Source organism: Cnephaeus nilssonii, assembly GCF_951640355.1.
Source record: "Cnephaeus nilssonii genome assembly, chromosome: 12".
In the NCBI taxonomy this organism is placed as follows: domain Eukaryota; kingdom Metazoa; phylum Chordata; class Mammalia; order Chiroptera; family Vespertilionidae; genus Cnephaeus; species Cnephaeus nilssonii.
Window position 1 is genome coordinate 71060641 of NC_137083.1, and position 18133 is coordinate 71078773.

The 18133-nt window shown below is 38.0% G+C and overlaps 1 protein-coding gene across 1 annotated transcript in view; it reads right to left on the reverse strand.

Moving 5' to 3' along the window:
• Window positions 1–18133, reverse strand: part of CFTR (CF transmembrane conductance regulator) — a 183019-nt gene that overhangs the window by 17328 nt on the left and 147558 nt on the right. The window contains exons 23-24 of the mRNA XM_079785504.1: window positions 13946–14101; window positions 2712–2801 (exon numbers count right to left, since the gene is read on the reverse strand). Coding sequence (XP_079641630.1) covers window positions 2712–2801; window positions 13946–14101 — 246 coding nt within the window. The remainder of the gene's footprint in view (window positions 1–2711; window positions 2802–13945; window positions 14102–18133) is intronic.

Consider the following 18133-nt stretch of genomic DNA (forward strand, 5'->3'; position numbering starts at 1 on the left):
TGTCATAAGATAACTACATGTCTATTCATTATGTTATACATCTGAAACTAATATAATATTGTATGTCAACTGTAATTGAAAAATAAAAAATTGTTACAACAATGCTATCAATTTCCTGGGCCACAAAGCCAGGGGACTTGCCACACCCTCCCCCAACCCACCACCCTACCCCACCCCCAATTTGGGATTCAGTCTGTTATGAGATTCTCTTTGTCCATACACCTGGCAAAGTCAGTGATTCTGGGAAGAAGCTATCTGCCTCTGATTTGTTTTGGGATGTGGACATTAGACCATCTCAATCCACAGAGTGCCAAGATGAAGGTGTGGCCTAAGATACAAAGGGACAGGGAGCTGTTTGGGCCAGCTTTGCTTCCAAACCTTAAGAGTTACTCATTAGGCGTGATCCTCATGGCATCCCACAATCTAGTCTAGTTCAGCAAGGATAAGGCTTCACAATGGAGTTTCCGTCCAGAGCCAAGCTAGGAATAGAGTGTTTCTTGGCCCAGTGTTGTCATGGGCTTGTGATTTTCACTTGGGAAAAGGGGAATTATGAAGGAGGTGCTGTTGGGATAAGAGTCAGGAGTTTTTGGCTATCTGCCATTATTCAGTTTATTTCCCTCTAGAGACCTGAGTCATACCAAGGTCACAGAGAGGACTCGATGAAATGACATACATCCTGGTTCGCCCTGGATCATCCTGGTTTACACCATTTCCCCAGTATCTTGTCCAGTTTAGAAACTGACATGCCTCTAAATATTCCTGTTTGGATATGTTATATGATCAACCATTTAGGACTAAAGCCCAGGCCCTCTAACTTTTAAACCAATGCCTTTTCTACTTCTCTGGGCTATTGCTTATTTGTTTGTATGCTATTTTCAAGGGCCTCTGCAGCAAAAACTTATCACCACCGCTCAAAGCACATGAAGTTAATAATGTAGGGGTAGCATTAACATCTCTGTTCGCAAACTATTAAAAAGATGATCAGAAAAAAGATAGACCTCAATACAATTTGATCAAATAAAAATTGAAACATTTTTTTGCATTCTATTGGCATTTAAAATCCTCACCAGGTCTTCTAAAATTTTAGATATTTTTATGTTGCTGATTTCCTGTAAATTTTATTTTGACTTGGCAATATTTGCAGATTTTATACAATCTGATGCCTTCCTTTCCAAGTTTCCCTCCCACAACATTGTGTCCCTATAGTTCATTCTGGAAGTCACATCAAAGATCTTTGTTAAAATGTGTCACTTCCAATTTAGTTAATGTTTCCTTTGAAAACTCCCATTTGTTGGGTAACAAGGAAACTTTGATACTGAAAACAGTTAATCTAAGTGCATTTTATTAGGGGCATGTTAAGGTTGGGCACTCAGTGGGGAAGTGTTTCACACTCACAGATATATCAAAGCTCCTGACGAGATCCATTCTGAATGAAGGCAGAAAAGGAAAGAACATTTGGGAATTGTACTACAAGGACCAACAATACAGGAAATAGTGGAATAATATTGTTCCCTAAAAAGACCCTTGAATCTCAAAGTTCTTATTTAGGCCTTATAGTTGTAGTGTGTCATCATCCAGAGCTTTGAACTTAAACCTCAAGTTTAATGAAACAGAGCAATTTATGTTAACCCCTTACTTTAATATAATGCCTATATTTCAAGAATTGTCAGTTTACAGTTAGGATTTTTTTTTTAAATGGAACCAAGCATTTCACTGAAGCTCTCTCTCTCACCCCATATTCCTGTGTATGATACCTTCAATTATAATAAACCATCTATTGGGTAAATACAGGGTCTTATTTAGGAATTTTGATTCTATTTTAATCCATATGTGTCCTAGATGGTGCCTTAATGACCACAAAGAATGGAGTATGCTGTATCTAGGTCATGTGGCATTGTGCCTAGAAGCACTCATAGCCAGCACATTCCCTAAAGGCAGCTGACTCCTGGTGGCTTCCAGAGAAGACCATAGTCATCTGCAGGTGTCCTAGAATGATCACCATCCTTATATGTTAAAACCATGCTTCCCAGAAAAATACATAATGTCAAAGCAAAGCCTCCTCCTTCTACTGGGGAAGCTTCAAAACCCAGAGAGGGAGGAGCTGAGAAGGTGTAGAGAGATGATTTTTTGTATCAGGAATAATCCTGGTGTGCTGTAGGTCTCCCAGTTCATGTCTCATTGATGCACATTGGTAGGGAAGAAGACCACAGAAATGCTATCTCTGGGGCCTGATAGATGGAGACTAAACACTGAGGAGAGCCCTAACCAGTTTGACTCAGTGGATAGAGTGTTGGCCTGCGGACTGAAGGGTCCCAGGTTCGATTCCAGTCAAGGGCATGTACCTTGGTTGTGGGCACATCCCCAGTAGGGGGTGTGCAGGAGGCAGCTGATCAATGTTTCTCTCTCATGGATGTTTCTAACTCTCTATCCCTCTCCCTTCCTCTCTGTAAAAAAATAAAATATACTTTTTAAAAAAGGAAATAAACACTGAGGAGAGGAGGAGGTGTAATCCAAGTACTGGGTGCTCCAGGTATGTTAGAGTTCTTAGATTTCAAGTTGTGTGCACACGTGCGCGCGCACACATACACACACACACACACACACACACACACACACACACACGCACAAGTATGTAAAATTACCTCAGCTATGACAACCACTCTTGTGTGGGTATGAACTACATTTTTCAAAATATTTGTTAGCATCCTTACCTGATCTGCAACTTTCCATATTTCTTGATCATTCCACTGTTCATAGGGATCCAAGTTTTTTCTAAATGTTCCAGAGAAGATAAATACTTTCTACAACAATAAGGAAACAAAGAGGAAAACATGAATAACCTAAATATCTTTTTATTTTTTGCACATTTTATTGTGAAGTATTTCAAGCAAAAAACTTATTTTAAAATAATGTAACACCTACCCATGTACTTACCATCTAGTTTTCTTCAGTTTTTAAAATTTTATATTTGCTTTGTATGTTTTTAAGAAATAAAATATAGCTATATTTGAAGCCCCTTATGAACATGTTTCTTATTCCAATGTCCATAACATACAGAAATTAAGATCACTGTAAATTGTGGAAAATTAAATGTTTTATTCCTAGCAATATTTCTTATAAGCAAGTATAATATTAAGTTAATAGTTAAAAATTATAAGATTATGAGTCACAATGGTTTGAACAAATTTCTGTTTTGTATTAAGGTATTTTCCTTGAATTTCTATTATAAACCTAGCTTCCTAAGGGATTTTGAAATTTAAACATCCATGTTAATCTGGTCTATAAAAACCAAGGCACACCTCTACTTCCAAAACCAGACAGGCACAGGGGAATTCACTTAGAAATCAGTGAAAGCGCAGAAATCAAATATTTGTTTAACCGAATCATGTTACAGAGGGAAGGGAGGCAGGTTGAGGTTGATCCTGCTGAAGTAACACAATGGCAATCTCACCCCCTGCATGGAGCACTGCTCACTGTCACCCCAGACACTCTACTGGCCACGTCATGTCACTGTCTACTAAGATCGACCTATATGATTAAAAAATGTTTTAAGCTGAAATGGGTTTGGCTCAGTGGATAGAGCGTCGGCCTGCGGACTCAAGGGTCCCAGGTTTGATTCCGGTCAGGTCAAGGGCATGTACCTTGGTTGCGGGCACATCCCCAGTAGGGGGTGTGCAGGAGGCAGCTGATCGATGTTTCTCTCTCATCGATGTTTCTAACTCTCTATCTCTCTCCCTTCCTCTCTGTAAAAAAAATCAATAAAATATATTTTAAAAATGTTTTAAAATAAATTCGCTATCTCACTGGGGAATGCTGATACAACAATAATAATATTTAGTTCTCTCTTTGTGCCTATGGGTGAACTAAAAAATATTTTTTATACTAATGTTCAGAATAATTTTTTGCTTTGCCTTTTTGGTTTTGCCTTTGGTTAGTAACATCCAGAAAGAAGAATGAAGAACTGAATTTCTTAAAGGCTTAATTTCACAAATTGCTTTAGACTGAGAGAGAATGCTCAGTGCCAATCTGATCTGTAAGGAGATGCACAAGGTAAGATGCCTACAGATTGATGGTATCTGTGCCTCTCAGGCAGAATTTGAATATCCTCACCATGGCAGCCAAAGTCAAGGGGAGATATATTAGAGACCTTATTCCCCAGGGCATAATTTATGGCTTAAAAAACAAAGGTGTTGCTTAATATCTCAGGAACCCTCTAGAGCCTCCCACCTCCCCTCCCCCCCCAAAAAAAAAACAGACTTGTCTGCTATTACTTAACTTCCTAGGGATGTGTACCTTGCTTTACAGAAGTGGATATAAGAGTTGGCTAGATGAATCATCAGATAAGATGTGTAAGAAGTATATCTGTGCAATCTCCTCTAAGCTCCCAAGTAAATGAAAGCAATATCCAAATAAGCTAAAGAGAGCAGACAAAGATAATACTGATAAAAAAAAAAAAGGAGAAATAAAGAAGAAGTGACTCTGAGATCTTGAGTCAATTCATTATTTAAGAAATTGGGTTTAGTTAGTATCTAAAGTTCAAAGACTTGCCAATGGAATTTTGCTATTTACTAGTTTTTACATTTTTCTATGGGAAATAACAACCATGGAGGTTACCAAGCATCAGAAAAGTTATCTCCCCTGGGAACTAAGTGGCTGGAAAAGAGAGCTCTGGCTTATGGCAGGCTTACCGGGTGCCAGGTAAGGCTCTTTACATGTGGTATCTCTTTATCTTCAGAACAGCCTAATGATAGATCCTATTATTGCACATGAAGAAATCGAAGCAGGGAAAATTGAAGTGACATTTCCAAGTCACTTAGCTAGCAGGACCCAAGAGTGTTTGTCTTCAAACCTGTGCTCTCACCACCATAGCAAAATACCTCAAGTTTTATGGGGACCAATTTTTCCAGGAAAAGATTAAAGATTGGGCAGGATCCCAACAGAATTGAATAGCATAGTCTTGATTACAGCACTGCCATCCATGCCCCTGGCCACAGCGCAGGTCCTGCCCAGAGGAGAGGTTAGCTTCCTCTTCCTATACAGGATCTGAGTTGAAGGGCTTATATGGGCTACAGTGTCTTTGTAAGTTTCAAGAGGACTTACATATCCAATGGAACAAGACAATAGGACTTTTTACTGCAGACATATGGAATAGTGCCATTACTCTGGACAACTATGGGCGGAGGCCAAAGGTATCATAACATCAAACCAAACACAGAAGTTATTAAAGGTAATGTAGTTTGCAAAGATGGTATAGTAATATAGCTCTGACCTGGTGGCTATATCTATAAATAAGAACCTATGTTCTTTGAGCCTCAGTGTTCTCACTGTAAAATGGAAAATGCCATCTTTCTTCTCAAATCTACTCTACCTCTAGGTTTCTATTTCCATACAAAGCACCTTCATTTCCTCAATGCAGAAACTTGGGAGTCATTTGAAGACTTATCTTTTTCACTAATCTTCTCAAATGGAATCAATCATCAGACCTGTGAATTGGTTTCCCAAAATATATCTCAAATCCATTTTTTTTTTAATCTCTGCTGCTACTGCATAGTTCAAGCCATCAAGACCTCTTTCTGGAACACGCAAGAATCTCCTAATTGATCTCTTTCCTTTCACTCTTGCCTTCCTTCCCAGTTCACTCTCATTTAATGACCAAAGCAGTTGCTATAAGTATTCATTGGATTATGTCATCAACCTTTTGAAAAGCCTTCAGTGGTTTTCCATTGCACTCAGGGAAAATGTAAAATCTTTAAGATGTTCGACAGGCCCTACAAAATTTAGCCCCTTCTATTTCTTCCGGCCATTTAGTGATCTTCTCCCCACACTGCCCCTTTTCACTCCAGCCACATATTCAGTGAGCATTAAAATTATACATATGCATTTGTAATCATTTTTGTAATGTTCATCTCTTCCACCCCATTAACTTTGTTGTATACCCTCTCATTAACTCAAAGGCTTTGTACATAGTATAAGCTCAATAAATGTTTCCTGAATAAATAAATAGGCTGCCTTCAAGATAAAAGTAAAAATATAAAAATACTAGAGGCCCGGTGCACGAAACTCATGCATGGGTAGGGTCCCTAGGCCTGGCTGGCGATCAGGACCTATTGGGGCCTTCTGGCTGCTGGCTGGGGCCTTCCTTCACTTGCACCACCCCCTGGTGGTCAACGCATGTCAGAGCGAGCAAGTGAACTCCCAGTCAAACTCCTGAGGGGACATTTTGCATATTAGCCTTTTACATATATAGATAGTCAGAGTTCAGCACATACTATTTTTATTCTTTTGGTAAGAATAAGTACTAAAACTCATAGTCTTTAAAGAGATAATACTAACAACCCATTAAAACTTTTATATCTCTATATAATTGCTTGGGAAATAGTATGCTTAGCTTTTCTAATGGCCTAATAATTTACATATAATATTTATCAAATGTGTAGCAATATATAATAATTTATTTCAAATAGATATACATTCAAAATTATGAAGGAAGAAAGCTGTTTATTAAAATTAGACATTCAAAACCCTAACCGGTTTGGCTCAGTAGATAGAGCATCGGCCTGCGGACTGAGGGGTCCCAGGTTCAATTCTGGTCAAGGGCATGTGCCTTGGTTGTGGGCACATCCTCAGTGAGGGGTGTGCAGGAGGCAGCTGATGGATGTTTCTCTCTCATCAATGTTTCTAACTCTCTCTCCCTCTTCCTTCCTCTCTGTAAAAAATCAATAAAATATATTAAAAATAAAATTAGACATTCAAAAGTTTTAGATGTAGTGGATTTAATACCATTCAAAAATTCTGTAAGTCTTTTGTTTACAGTTTATTGTGTAGCATTAAAGTAATGCTTTAATTTTAAAGAAAATTTAACTGAATGAACTGATTCAGTTAAAATTCAGTTTCATACAATTACTCAAACATTTCATTCCTGTCTTACAAACAGTATCTGGCACTCTCTTGCTTCCGGGGTGGCAGTAGGTGTTTTAGTTCTGTTTTCTAAACTGTGTGAAGTTTCCACAAACTCATCTCTAAAGCTGAGAGGTCACCTACCTCCTTTTCCCTGACTTACAAATGAACCAGCCAAGACCCTGAGAAGTCATGGGGCTTGGCCAAGGTGACACCGTCAGGCTGATTGCACAACAAAATATGTCCCTGAAGCTATGAGTCACATTGATCCTCTCTCTCTCTTTTAGGAAACTGTTCACCATAGGGAAATTAAGATATACAAATATTTGATATTTATTCAATGTCCTGGATATAAGGTATAAAGAGTAATTCTTGGGACTCAAGGAAAAAATAAAGAGAGCACCAAGGTTCGTTGCCTAACTAATCTCTTTCCTGAAGCTGACTCCTCAGCGCAGTGGAGACAGCCAAGCCTACGGGGAGTTGCTGGTAAATCACTGCAATAGATGCTTCAGTCTTGGATATCAAGTGAAAAACAAAAAAAGCAATGTGGATTCTGTGATTCCTGAATGTAGAATAAATTACATGAGTCAGAGAAATGACTCCTATCCTCGAAGACATACTTTTTTTAAAAAAGATTTTTCATTGAATTTTAGAGAGAGAGGAAAGAGGGGGGAGGGGGAGAGAGAGAAAAGAGAGAGAGAGAGAGAGAGAAATATTGATGTGGGAGTGAAATGTTGATTGCCTCCTGCATGCCCCCTACAGTGGATAAAGCCCACAACCTGGGCATGTGCCCTAACTGGGATTGAACCAGCAACTTTTCAGTGCATGGGACATAGCCCAAACAACTGAGCCACACTGGCCAGGGTAAGAATATAGTGCTTTTTTTGTTTTGGCTCAGAATATATACAGGGTGGGGCAAAAGTAAGTTTACAGTTGTGAATATGCAAAACACGTAGTTTATTCTTGTTGTCTTTTGGCAATGTGTGCAACATTTTATTATAAGTTGAATCTGTAAAATAAAAATCCATCCAATTTAAACAAATCAAGAATGTGAGATTGAGTTATAGAATGTTTAAAAATAAGTGTTGCCTTGCTTTTAAGAACATCTATTAACAAGAACAGTCAAAAATGTTTAAGGTTGCCATAGCCGATTTGGCTCAGTGGATAGAGCATCGGCCTGCAGACCAAAGGGTCCTGGGTTCGATTCCGGCCAAGGGCATGTACCTTGGTTTCGGGCTCCACCCTGGCCCAGGCCCTGGTTAGGGTGTGTGCAAGAGGCAACCGGTCAATGTGTTTCTCTCATATGGATATATCTCTCTGTCTTTCCCTGTCTCTTCCACTCTCTCTGAAAATCAATGGAAAAATATCCTTGGGTGAGGATTAAAAAAAATGTTTAAGGTTTACAGCAAATAGACAATATTATAAGGTTAATGTATATACCATTTATTTGTATGTAAATGGTTACATTTAAGATGTTCAAATTATTGCTTCCTGTAAAGTCATTTAATGCATTAACCTTTTGCACTCGGATGTCGAGATTAAAATTACTCTTTGAATGTATCAATAATTTGAAATATAAAAAAATCCAAATAAATAAGTTTGTATGAAAAGAAACTCCAGTTTTTTTATTCTACTGCCGCGCTTTGTAAAATCTGGGGTATTTAAAAAATTAAATCCCGAGTAGAATAAAGGAATCGAGAAAAAAGCAAGCGAGTGCAAAGGGTTAAAACCTTTTATAGCCAACTTTTTTTTTGCCAACTTTTTTTATATACTTTTTCAGAGATAGCATAAAAATGTTTCCTAGATCAGACCAAATTATCAAAGACATCAGATTTTTAGCCTCAGAAATACTAAGATTGTATTGCACTGATGACCATACCATTTATTTTCTCTTTTTTCTTGAATCTGGGACTCCACTCTCATTGTCCTCATTACCTTCTTACAGTACAGCTGGCCAGTTTCTCAGCCCATTGCCCTGCACCTGATTCTGCCTCCCTAAAGTCCATGGTCCACACGCTGCGGGCAGCAGCTACCCTACTAACACCCTCTCACCACCTCTTCCTAGCTCAAGAGTGAATGTATTCCTCACTTGCCAAGTCTTTCCCTCTTTCCAAATACTCTCTAACACATGGCCTCCTCTGCCCTTTGCCCCCCAACTGTTTCTGATTACCATCTCTGTACTTGTTCATAATATCCCTGTCTGGGATCCTGGAATATGCTCTCCACAACTCCCTGGCTGGAACCTTTCTAAAACCTACACACTTTATGGCCCACTTTAATTATCACCTTAAGGATACAGTAATGTGGTGGGGCTGGATTCTCTCTCCTACTTGCCATAGCATCCATGACTAGTCTGTGCCTGGACCCATGACTACATATAATTACCTATGTTTAATTCCTACAGCATATACCTCCAATTCGATACAAAGATGAGGAGAACATGATCCCTTGTCCTTAAGGAACTATAAATGGTAACAAACGACAACCCAGTGTTTGTATTTACTCCGTGCCAGGGAGTAGACTAAGTATTTGAACTCATTTAATCCTCACAAAAACCCAATGAAGGAGTTACCATCAGTATATCCATTTTATAGACAATTAAACTGAGGCTCAGAGAAATGAAATGACTTGCCTAAGATTATACAGCTAGTAGAATCCAGATACTAGTAGAACCACAGTCTCTTGTAAAAGAGATCAAGCATTTAGTGACTCAGCACAAAACAATGTATATTGAATTCCTACTATGCAAGCTATTGTGTTATATGCCATATTGAGAGAGAAAAATTAGTAAGGTAAAAAATTTGTTTTATTTAGCATTTCTGCCAGTCTTCTCTGATTGGTGATGATTTTGTGTTTAAATCCTGCTTCCTTAACTAAAATGTCCACAAGTGTTTACAGTACTGAGTGAAAATTAAACAAATACACAGAGAACTGTGCCATAAACACAGTTCTAGATCCCAGAGTTTAACATTTGTGATGGCAAAGTGACTATGGTGAAGCAAGATCATCGTCTCAGAGGGAGAAAGTGCATGAACAGAGGAAATGTGAGAGAAAAGTCGGGTTTCATGGAACACTAAGTCCCACTGGAATGAAATGTAGTGTCCAGGTATGAGGATGGGTGGATCTGTCTGGAAAGGTTGGGTTGAGGTAGGGGTCTAACCACAAATGGAAGGATCTGGACCTATTCAGTGAAGGAAGAAGTGCCCTAAAAGGCAAATCTCAAAATTGGAATGCTGCTTTAAAAAGCTTAATATGTGTGCAACGTGTATTGGAGAGATGTGAATGAGATGAGAATTAAAACACAGCAGTGGAAATAGAAAAGAAGGAAGGATACAGTAATGTGGTGGGGCTGGATTCTCTCTCCTACTTGCCCACAGCATCCCTGACTAGTCTGTGCCGGGACCCTAACTACATATAATCACCTATGTTTAATTTATCGTCTTTGTTTTTTTCCTTTGATCCCTGACTTATGGCAATGAGTGTACTTTTGAGTCTCTCAATGGAAGTTCATAGGTTGAATGGGGAGCTCAATGCCACTAATATACTGTAACTATTGAAGCTATAATAATTACTGTAATTTAAGCATATAGAAAGAGCTCAATAACTAATTATTAAATTGTGAATTATTGTTAAACTGAATGAGAACTGCTGTGCTCCCAACTTCATTGTTCAGATCGATAGATACATGTTTTGTGCCTAAGTCATGTCTCTCACAGCAAAAGATGTTCCAGCTCTGTAGTGGCAGTCAGGTGTGGGCGTGGACTAGTTTCAGATCAAAGTCTCATTGCAAGAAGAGGCCTGTCATTCCCTCAGAATAGCTTTGCAGCCTTTCCAACTTATAATTGAAGCTTTGAAAATACATTTTAAAGTTATTTCTCTGTTTTTCATGAATTAAAGGCTTAATTAAGGCTTAAGGTTAATGAACAAGTCTCCGTGTTCAAACTGCCTGAGCCCATCGGGCTCTGACTCCAGGTCTTACTATCTATGCCCTCAGAGCTAACCGGCAAAATAGAACAAATTAAAGAAGGCCCCACCTTGAAAAGTACACAATCCCCTCATTCCTGGCCTGGCTGCATTCCCCAAGATTACTTTCCTGCATATTTTCTAGCTACATGAGGGACGAAGGGGAAAAAAAAAGCCAAAACACAATTGCACGAACTTGCCTAAACGAATGGCATCTTGTGATTCCACAGGATTCGGGATCACTGAAGGAAAGGGAACGTTTCTTGTTAAAAATTTTCTTGTTCAACGTTTTCTTGGGTATGAAAACAAGTGACTAATTGACCCAGAGATCTATGATGTCTCAATGTCAGAGATCTATGCCCTTGCCAGATCAGAAAGATGAAAGGAAGAAAAAGATAGAAAAGATTAAAAAAAAAGTTTTTGTAGGATTTTAAATTTCTTTTTCTGCCTTCTTTTTCTTTTTTAAGGTCAAACTCCAGGAAAGGGGACAAAATTATGTAATTTGAACTTTCAGTCAAAGCATCTCTTGGGTTTGGAAGTTCAAAAGGTGTGAAGAGTTTGCCCTTTTTCTCTATTTCTTGGATATTCACTTAATATTCTCAAGGTGTCAATGTAGAGGAAATAGTACATTCTGTCTACAGACATCCTTGTAACACTCAGAAACAGTCCCAGAAACCAGGGTCATAAACATGTGCAATGAGAAGCAATTCTATGAGCACAATCACACATTTTTAAAGGCGTATCTCAAAGTGTTTCTTGTTTAGTTTATAAAAAGCTTGAAGGCATAGAAGGGAGAAAATGAAATAAAAGTGTTTGGAAGATTCACTTTAGCAGAAAGATAAGATAAAGAATTTTCACAACTCTGGCCCACTTGATTTTTCTCCAGGTCTTGCATATTCAGGTTCCTGCATATCTAGGTTCCTAAAAAGAACAGACGATAAAACAAAAACCTCTCTATCACATGGCAGATAAACAAAAGGATTCCCAGTGAAACGGAAATTATTTTTTAGGACGTTGCTTATTCTAATGGGCAGGTTTTTGTGAATAAGAACAACAAAGAAACAAACTGTCATTATTGTAGTTAAAAATGGAATCAGAATAATTAGCGTCAACTGAACAGCAACTCTTCTCAGACAACCAAATTCTATTCTGCGTTCTTCCACATTGCCATTTGCCTAATGCTATCACCTTGGGATACTTGTGTTCCCACTGTTTATCTTTAGACCACTTGATAATCCCTTTTTTTCTTTCTGAAGAAACAATATTGTTTTTTAAAGTTCAACCAGGATTAAGCTTCTGGCCACATGGCAAAGTCTAGACAAATGAATGAAAAGCATCATTCTAGCGGTTACAATATTTAGTGCCTCATTAGTTGACAGGAGCAACTGTTACACAAAAGTAACCTAAAAAAATACAAGCTTTTTTCTCAAGGTAGATTTATAGTCACTCTCCTGGGAGAGGTTTCTAGCATTTTAATTTTGTGATAAAAGTAGATAATTGTGAGCACCATGGTAGTGAAGTGGGTCCAGTGCCCATTAATACAAAGAGGGCAAAGTGATCATTGAAACAGTGACTATATCCATAGAGATGAGAGCAAATACTAGTAGATATGCAGCACATGCCTCTCAGATCTGCTCACATTAAAGACATTCATTGGTTTCCATTTGGATCGTTTTAGAATGGAACTGTTGCTATTTTTCTCATATGTAAGAAGTCCTTTTGCAATAAAACAGAGTGGTACTAAGACAGTGAGGCTAGAGATACTGTGTGTGACTCAAATCAAAGAGTGACATTAAAAAAAAGAAGAGGAAGGGATTAGCCAAAAAACATGTACACATCACACATGGACACTGACAGCAGTGTGGTGACAGCCAGAGGGAAGCGGGGGTTGGAGGATAAGTAAAGGTGGGAAGGGGAGGGGGCAATGGGGATGGAAAAAGACTTTGCTTGGGGTGATGGACACATGATGCTGTGTACAGATGATGTTTTATTGAGTTGTACACTGAAACCTCTATGGTTTTATGAATCAATGTCATCCCAATACATTCAATTAAAAAAACAAACAAACTTGCAACCCAGAAGCTCATGTAGGCAGAGCCAGAACCAGGCAAAAAGCTTAGTTCCTAAATCTCAGCTTCTCTTAGAGTAGTTTCTACCCATATCCATCCCATCACTGTCTTCTGACCCTCCTCCCCTTTCTCTCAGAAAAAAAAAAAAAAAAAAAAAAAAAAAAAAAATATATATATATATATATATATATATATATATATATATATATAACTTTCTTAAAATAAATAGCTACAGATTAATCTGACATGGTCATTCTTATCCAAAGAACAAAAATACAATCATTACACTTCTCATTTTCCATTCCACTACCTCATGCTTCCAAGTGTTTGTTATGTCAGCAGCATCTTTCATATCTCACAAGGCATTTCTCAATCTGCTGTGGTTGCTAACTTGGATCTCAGACCACTGAAGCAGGACAAAAGCCCAGGCTCTTACTACAGATTATGTCTTCTGGGATAGGCTAGCAAAACTATTAATATTCCAATAACTGGATGTCAGAGAATTCTGAACTTTTAGAGATAGTTCTTCTCTTAATGAAAAGATTGCATTGCACAAAATGGACAGAAACATATAACAAACTAGAGGCCCGGTGCACAAATTCATGTACGGGTGGGGTCCAGCGGGTGGGGGGGGGAGGGGCCATGGGAGGTTGGCCGGCCCCGCCCCTGATGGGGGGGCCGATTGGGGGTGTGGCCAGCGGGGGGGCTGTGTGAGGTTGGCTGGCTGGCCCCACCTCCTATCAGGGTCGGGAGGCCAATTTGGGACCAGGCCAGGGGGGAAGGGGCCACGGGAGGTTGAGGGAGGGGGGGTTGATCGGGGCCCCAATCAGGCCAGTTGGCCACTGCAGTGCGTGTCATAGCGATAGGTCGTTCTGGTCATTCTGGCATTCTGGTCACTTGGCTTTTATATATAGAGATACATTTTGCAGGGAAATATGAATTTCTTGAGTGTAAACATCAAATAATGGTAAAATTATATTTAGTTATTTTTTCCCATTTTTTTTTTTTTAGCTTACCTGTGGCATAACTCCAAAGGCTCTTCTCCACTGTTGCAAAGTTATTGAATCCCAAGACACACCATCTATTTGGATTTCTCCTTCGGTATTCAGCAGTCTCAAAAAAGCCGATAACAAAGTACTCTTCCCTGATCCAGTTCTTCCCAAGAGGCCCACCTAGGATATAAGAGCGATGGCATTACTCCTGTGACGTACAGATACCCTACCATAAATGTAAACTGGTAATATACTTCAATAAAGAAAACATAGGAACTGTTTATTTTTAAATAATCACCAGGGAAAGATTTTCACTTATTTATTCGAACCTTTTTTTGTACTCCCAATTATGACCAATATTGATCTGGAACTAAGTACCAAAACTGGCCATAAGGAATTGGATCCCTGATGCTGGCTTCCTTTATCCATGACTTTGGTAGTGGCAAAAAGGTTGAAAAAGCCCATTTTCCATCAACGAAAAGCAAAGATACAGTGTCTGAATGCACATCATTTCTAAGGGTGGGCTTAAGCCAGAAGCAGAGACCTATAGTTTGATCTAGTTACAAACATAAACACAAACTTGAAAATGAATGAATCTGAAACAGTCCTAACACTTACTAGTAGATACTGTCCTTTATAAATAAGCAAGCATCAAGTTTGGGCCTAACAATAAGCAAGACCAAGTTCAGTGAGCTACACAATCCCAGGGAAGGCAGGGTGGACCTTGCTACCCCTCATGAATAAGCACTTGGACAGCTGTCAAATCAAATTCTTACCTACAGCCTGATGGACAAAAGAGGATTTGGGGAAGCAAAAAAATAGACAAAAGAAAAGTAAAAACCGTTCTTGTTACTGAAGACCATGAGAGCATAGCATGCAGAGCGAGGGGCGAGCAGGCGCTGCAGGAACGTAGCCCAGCTCTGTGCTCTGATGTCAGCGCTAACCAGCACTTGGAGGAAGGTGCTTGGAGTGAGATCAAACATTCCTGCACTTATTTAATGAATAAATTGCCCAACATTTAGTGGCACTGAAATGATGTTCATTTCTTCCCTTTAACATTATTCCTTTTTTTTTTAATCCTTCAGCCATTTTTATAGTAGAACTGAGCAAATGGTCCTTCAGAGTAGTGACTTTCACGTTATCTATGGTAAAGGACAGTCACATTTTGTCCTGTGTTTTTAGTTTTTAACCCACTGCACATCAGTACTTTAAAAATCCAATAATAAAAATGAATTTCTAAATGCTTAAGTCTTACTTTCTATACTTATCACAGACTAGTAACAGTTTGTAAACCAAAATCAGTTCACAGACACAATAAATGCTTTAGCACATACAATAATCTTTAATAATAATAATAATAATAATAATAACTTATTAATCACTTATTAGGAACATGGTAATAAACTAGGCCTTTGGGATAAACTGGTAAATAAACAATGACACAATTGTCTTTCTTTCATAAGAGCTCTATAATGAGACCTTAAAAAATGTATGTTTTCCATTTTGATGAAAGGGAAGTTGGGGGAGGGGTAAAAAAAAGGTGAATGGATTAAGAAGTACAAGTTGGTAATTACAGAATAGTCACAGGGATGTAAAGTAGAGCATAGGGAATATAGTCAATAACATTGTAATAAATATGTATGGTATTAGATTGGTACTAGATTTACCAGGGAGATCACTTAGTTAGTTAAATAATGTGTAATCACTGGGTTGTACACCTGAAACTAATATAATATTGCATTCCAACTCAAATTGAAAAATAAAATTTAAAGTTAAAAAATGTATGTTCTCTGAGATAACTGAGAAAATCAGATAAACCAAATGTTATACACAAGAGTCCTTTGAGGTTCTTCATACAACTAATCACAATCAGTAATTATTTTATTTATTCTTTGATTATTACTTGTGTTAACTCCAAGAATATAAATTCTTCAAGGGCACAGAAGTCTATCTTGTATCCCCTTGCATTCTCAGCACCTGGTACAATGGATGGCCCATATAAAGTGCTCAATAAATACTTGTTTGGATTGACTGAGGTGCAGGCAGATAGAAGGATGGATGGATGGAAAGAAGGGTGGAAGAAAGGGAAGTAGAGATGGAGGGAGGGAAAGGCAGACGAATGAATAAACTTACTTAGTTGATCTAACAAATAAGTGGACTTTGTTAATTTGGTCAATTTCTAGATCAATGCTCAATTTAAAAACCTTGTGAAATTCCATATGCAACTTTCATATTTGAATCAGCCCATATTGTACAAACCCATTCACCATATGCCATGATTATTTGAACACAACAGTAAAGCTTTGTATAAGCAATATGAATATGCCCTATAAAGGTGAGGTATAGAGAGAAGGAAAATTCAGTAGGAGGAAGTAATTTCCTCTAAGGTCACATCACGAATTTTTGATTAAAAAAAATGCCTTGAGGTCCAGGCCCCAAATCATTGGTCAGGGTTCTAATGACTAGGATAAATGACACGTTCCCTTTCCTTAAAAAGCAAATACTGGTTTTTAGAGAATTCAGTTTTTATGTTGGGATAAGACTAGATTCATAGGCCATTTATTAACCTTTTGTTTAGCTTTAAAATATTTAGCTTTTGCTCTGGCTTCCTTATATTATTGAACAGCTTGTATTACAGTATGTTTGACATGTTTTTCATTCAACACCAAGGAATCTTACTGGTTTGTACCTAACAAAGTCTTCTTGTTATTTATATAATTGGCACTTACTGATTCCTTTCCGGGATTTGTTTTGTCAGGCTTCTCAGTGACCTGTTGAATAAGCCAAAGTACTTCCCACAAACAAGCTTTTAAGATCTATCCTAATTTCAAGTCAATGTTTTTTAGTATCTTCAATGCACCTCCTCTCTGAGAATTTTGGATCAAGATAAATCAAACTATTATGTGGAGAGTTAAACAGTGTTAGGTTTGGTGCTAGTTGTAAGTACATTGTACCATGAATAGAATAGTCTCAGTACCTTCTTTTCAGAGTAACTGAGTCACCATTTTAATACTGCAACAGATTGAAACCTGCTGTAATTATTTTTCATCTCCTGGTGCTCTCCAGAAATCAAGATGCCAAATCAAATAAAATTTAGATCCAAACATGATACTAACTGTACCCCTTACATGTTGACATATCTGTTTATTAATAACACATACTTCTTAATATAATAAGTTCTTGAAAATATGCTCCTCATAAACTCAGTATTATAAGCTACTATTTCACACCAATTAAAAATATATGTTTTTATTGATTTTTAGAGATAAGGAGGGAAAGGGGGAGAGAGGAACATCGATGTGAGAGAAAAAAAAACACACAAAAATCTTTCCAGTCAGATAGACCTGGGTTTAAGATCCCTGATCCCTGTTACTTCATTGAACTTCAGTTTCTCCCACTTTGCACAAAAAGGGTAATAATATCTACCTTTTGAGTTATAATAAGGTCAAATGTGATAGCAAATAAAGGTCGTTAAACAGTGATTAGGACATGATAAGCACCCAATAAACATTAGTTTCCCTGTTTGGATGGTAAAATTTATAGCCTTGTGTGAGAACTTTTTAATTCTCCAATAGCATTTGGACAACGGCTTGCAAAAAATAGTTATGGAACACACATAGCCTGTTTTTAATAGATATAGATAGATAGATAGATAGATAGATAGATAGATAGATAGATAGATAGATTCAGGGGAAATGAAATGCCTGTGCGTATTATTTCTTCCTCATTTTACAGCATCTCTGATTACTACTCTCACATCAGGGAAACTGTATGGAAATGAGGACGCTGCAAATTCTGTCACTACTAGAACTTGGTTGAATTTAATTGAGTGGGCAAGTGAGCACTGGTAAAGCTAAGGGAAGGGAGGGTGTCAAGAGGAAGGAGAGCAAATCATTTACCACAGCTCTCCACCCTGGTTTATATAAAACTACTTGTTGCTGTTGTTTATAACTTGACGACAGTACTCTGGGCAGCCATCCTGGTGACTCCAGGGACACTGAGCTGCCGATTGCATTCCCCGCCGTATAAAGCAAAAGTAAATAAATAATTACGCTTTCCTCAATGTGAGGGAGGAGCGAAGAGGAATAGTTAATTTTACATAGTTCCAAAGTATAACTTTAACATTTCTTAGAGATTAATAATGAAGCAAAAAAGTAAAAAATCTCAGAGATTTCATGAGGGCTGTGATATAAAACAAATAGCCATAAACAA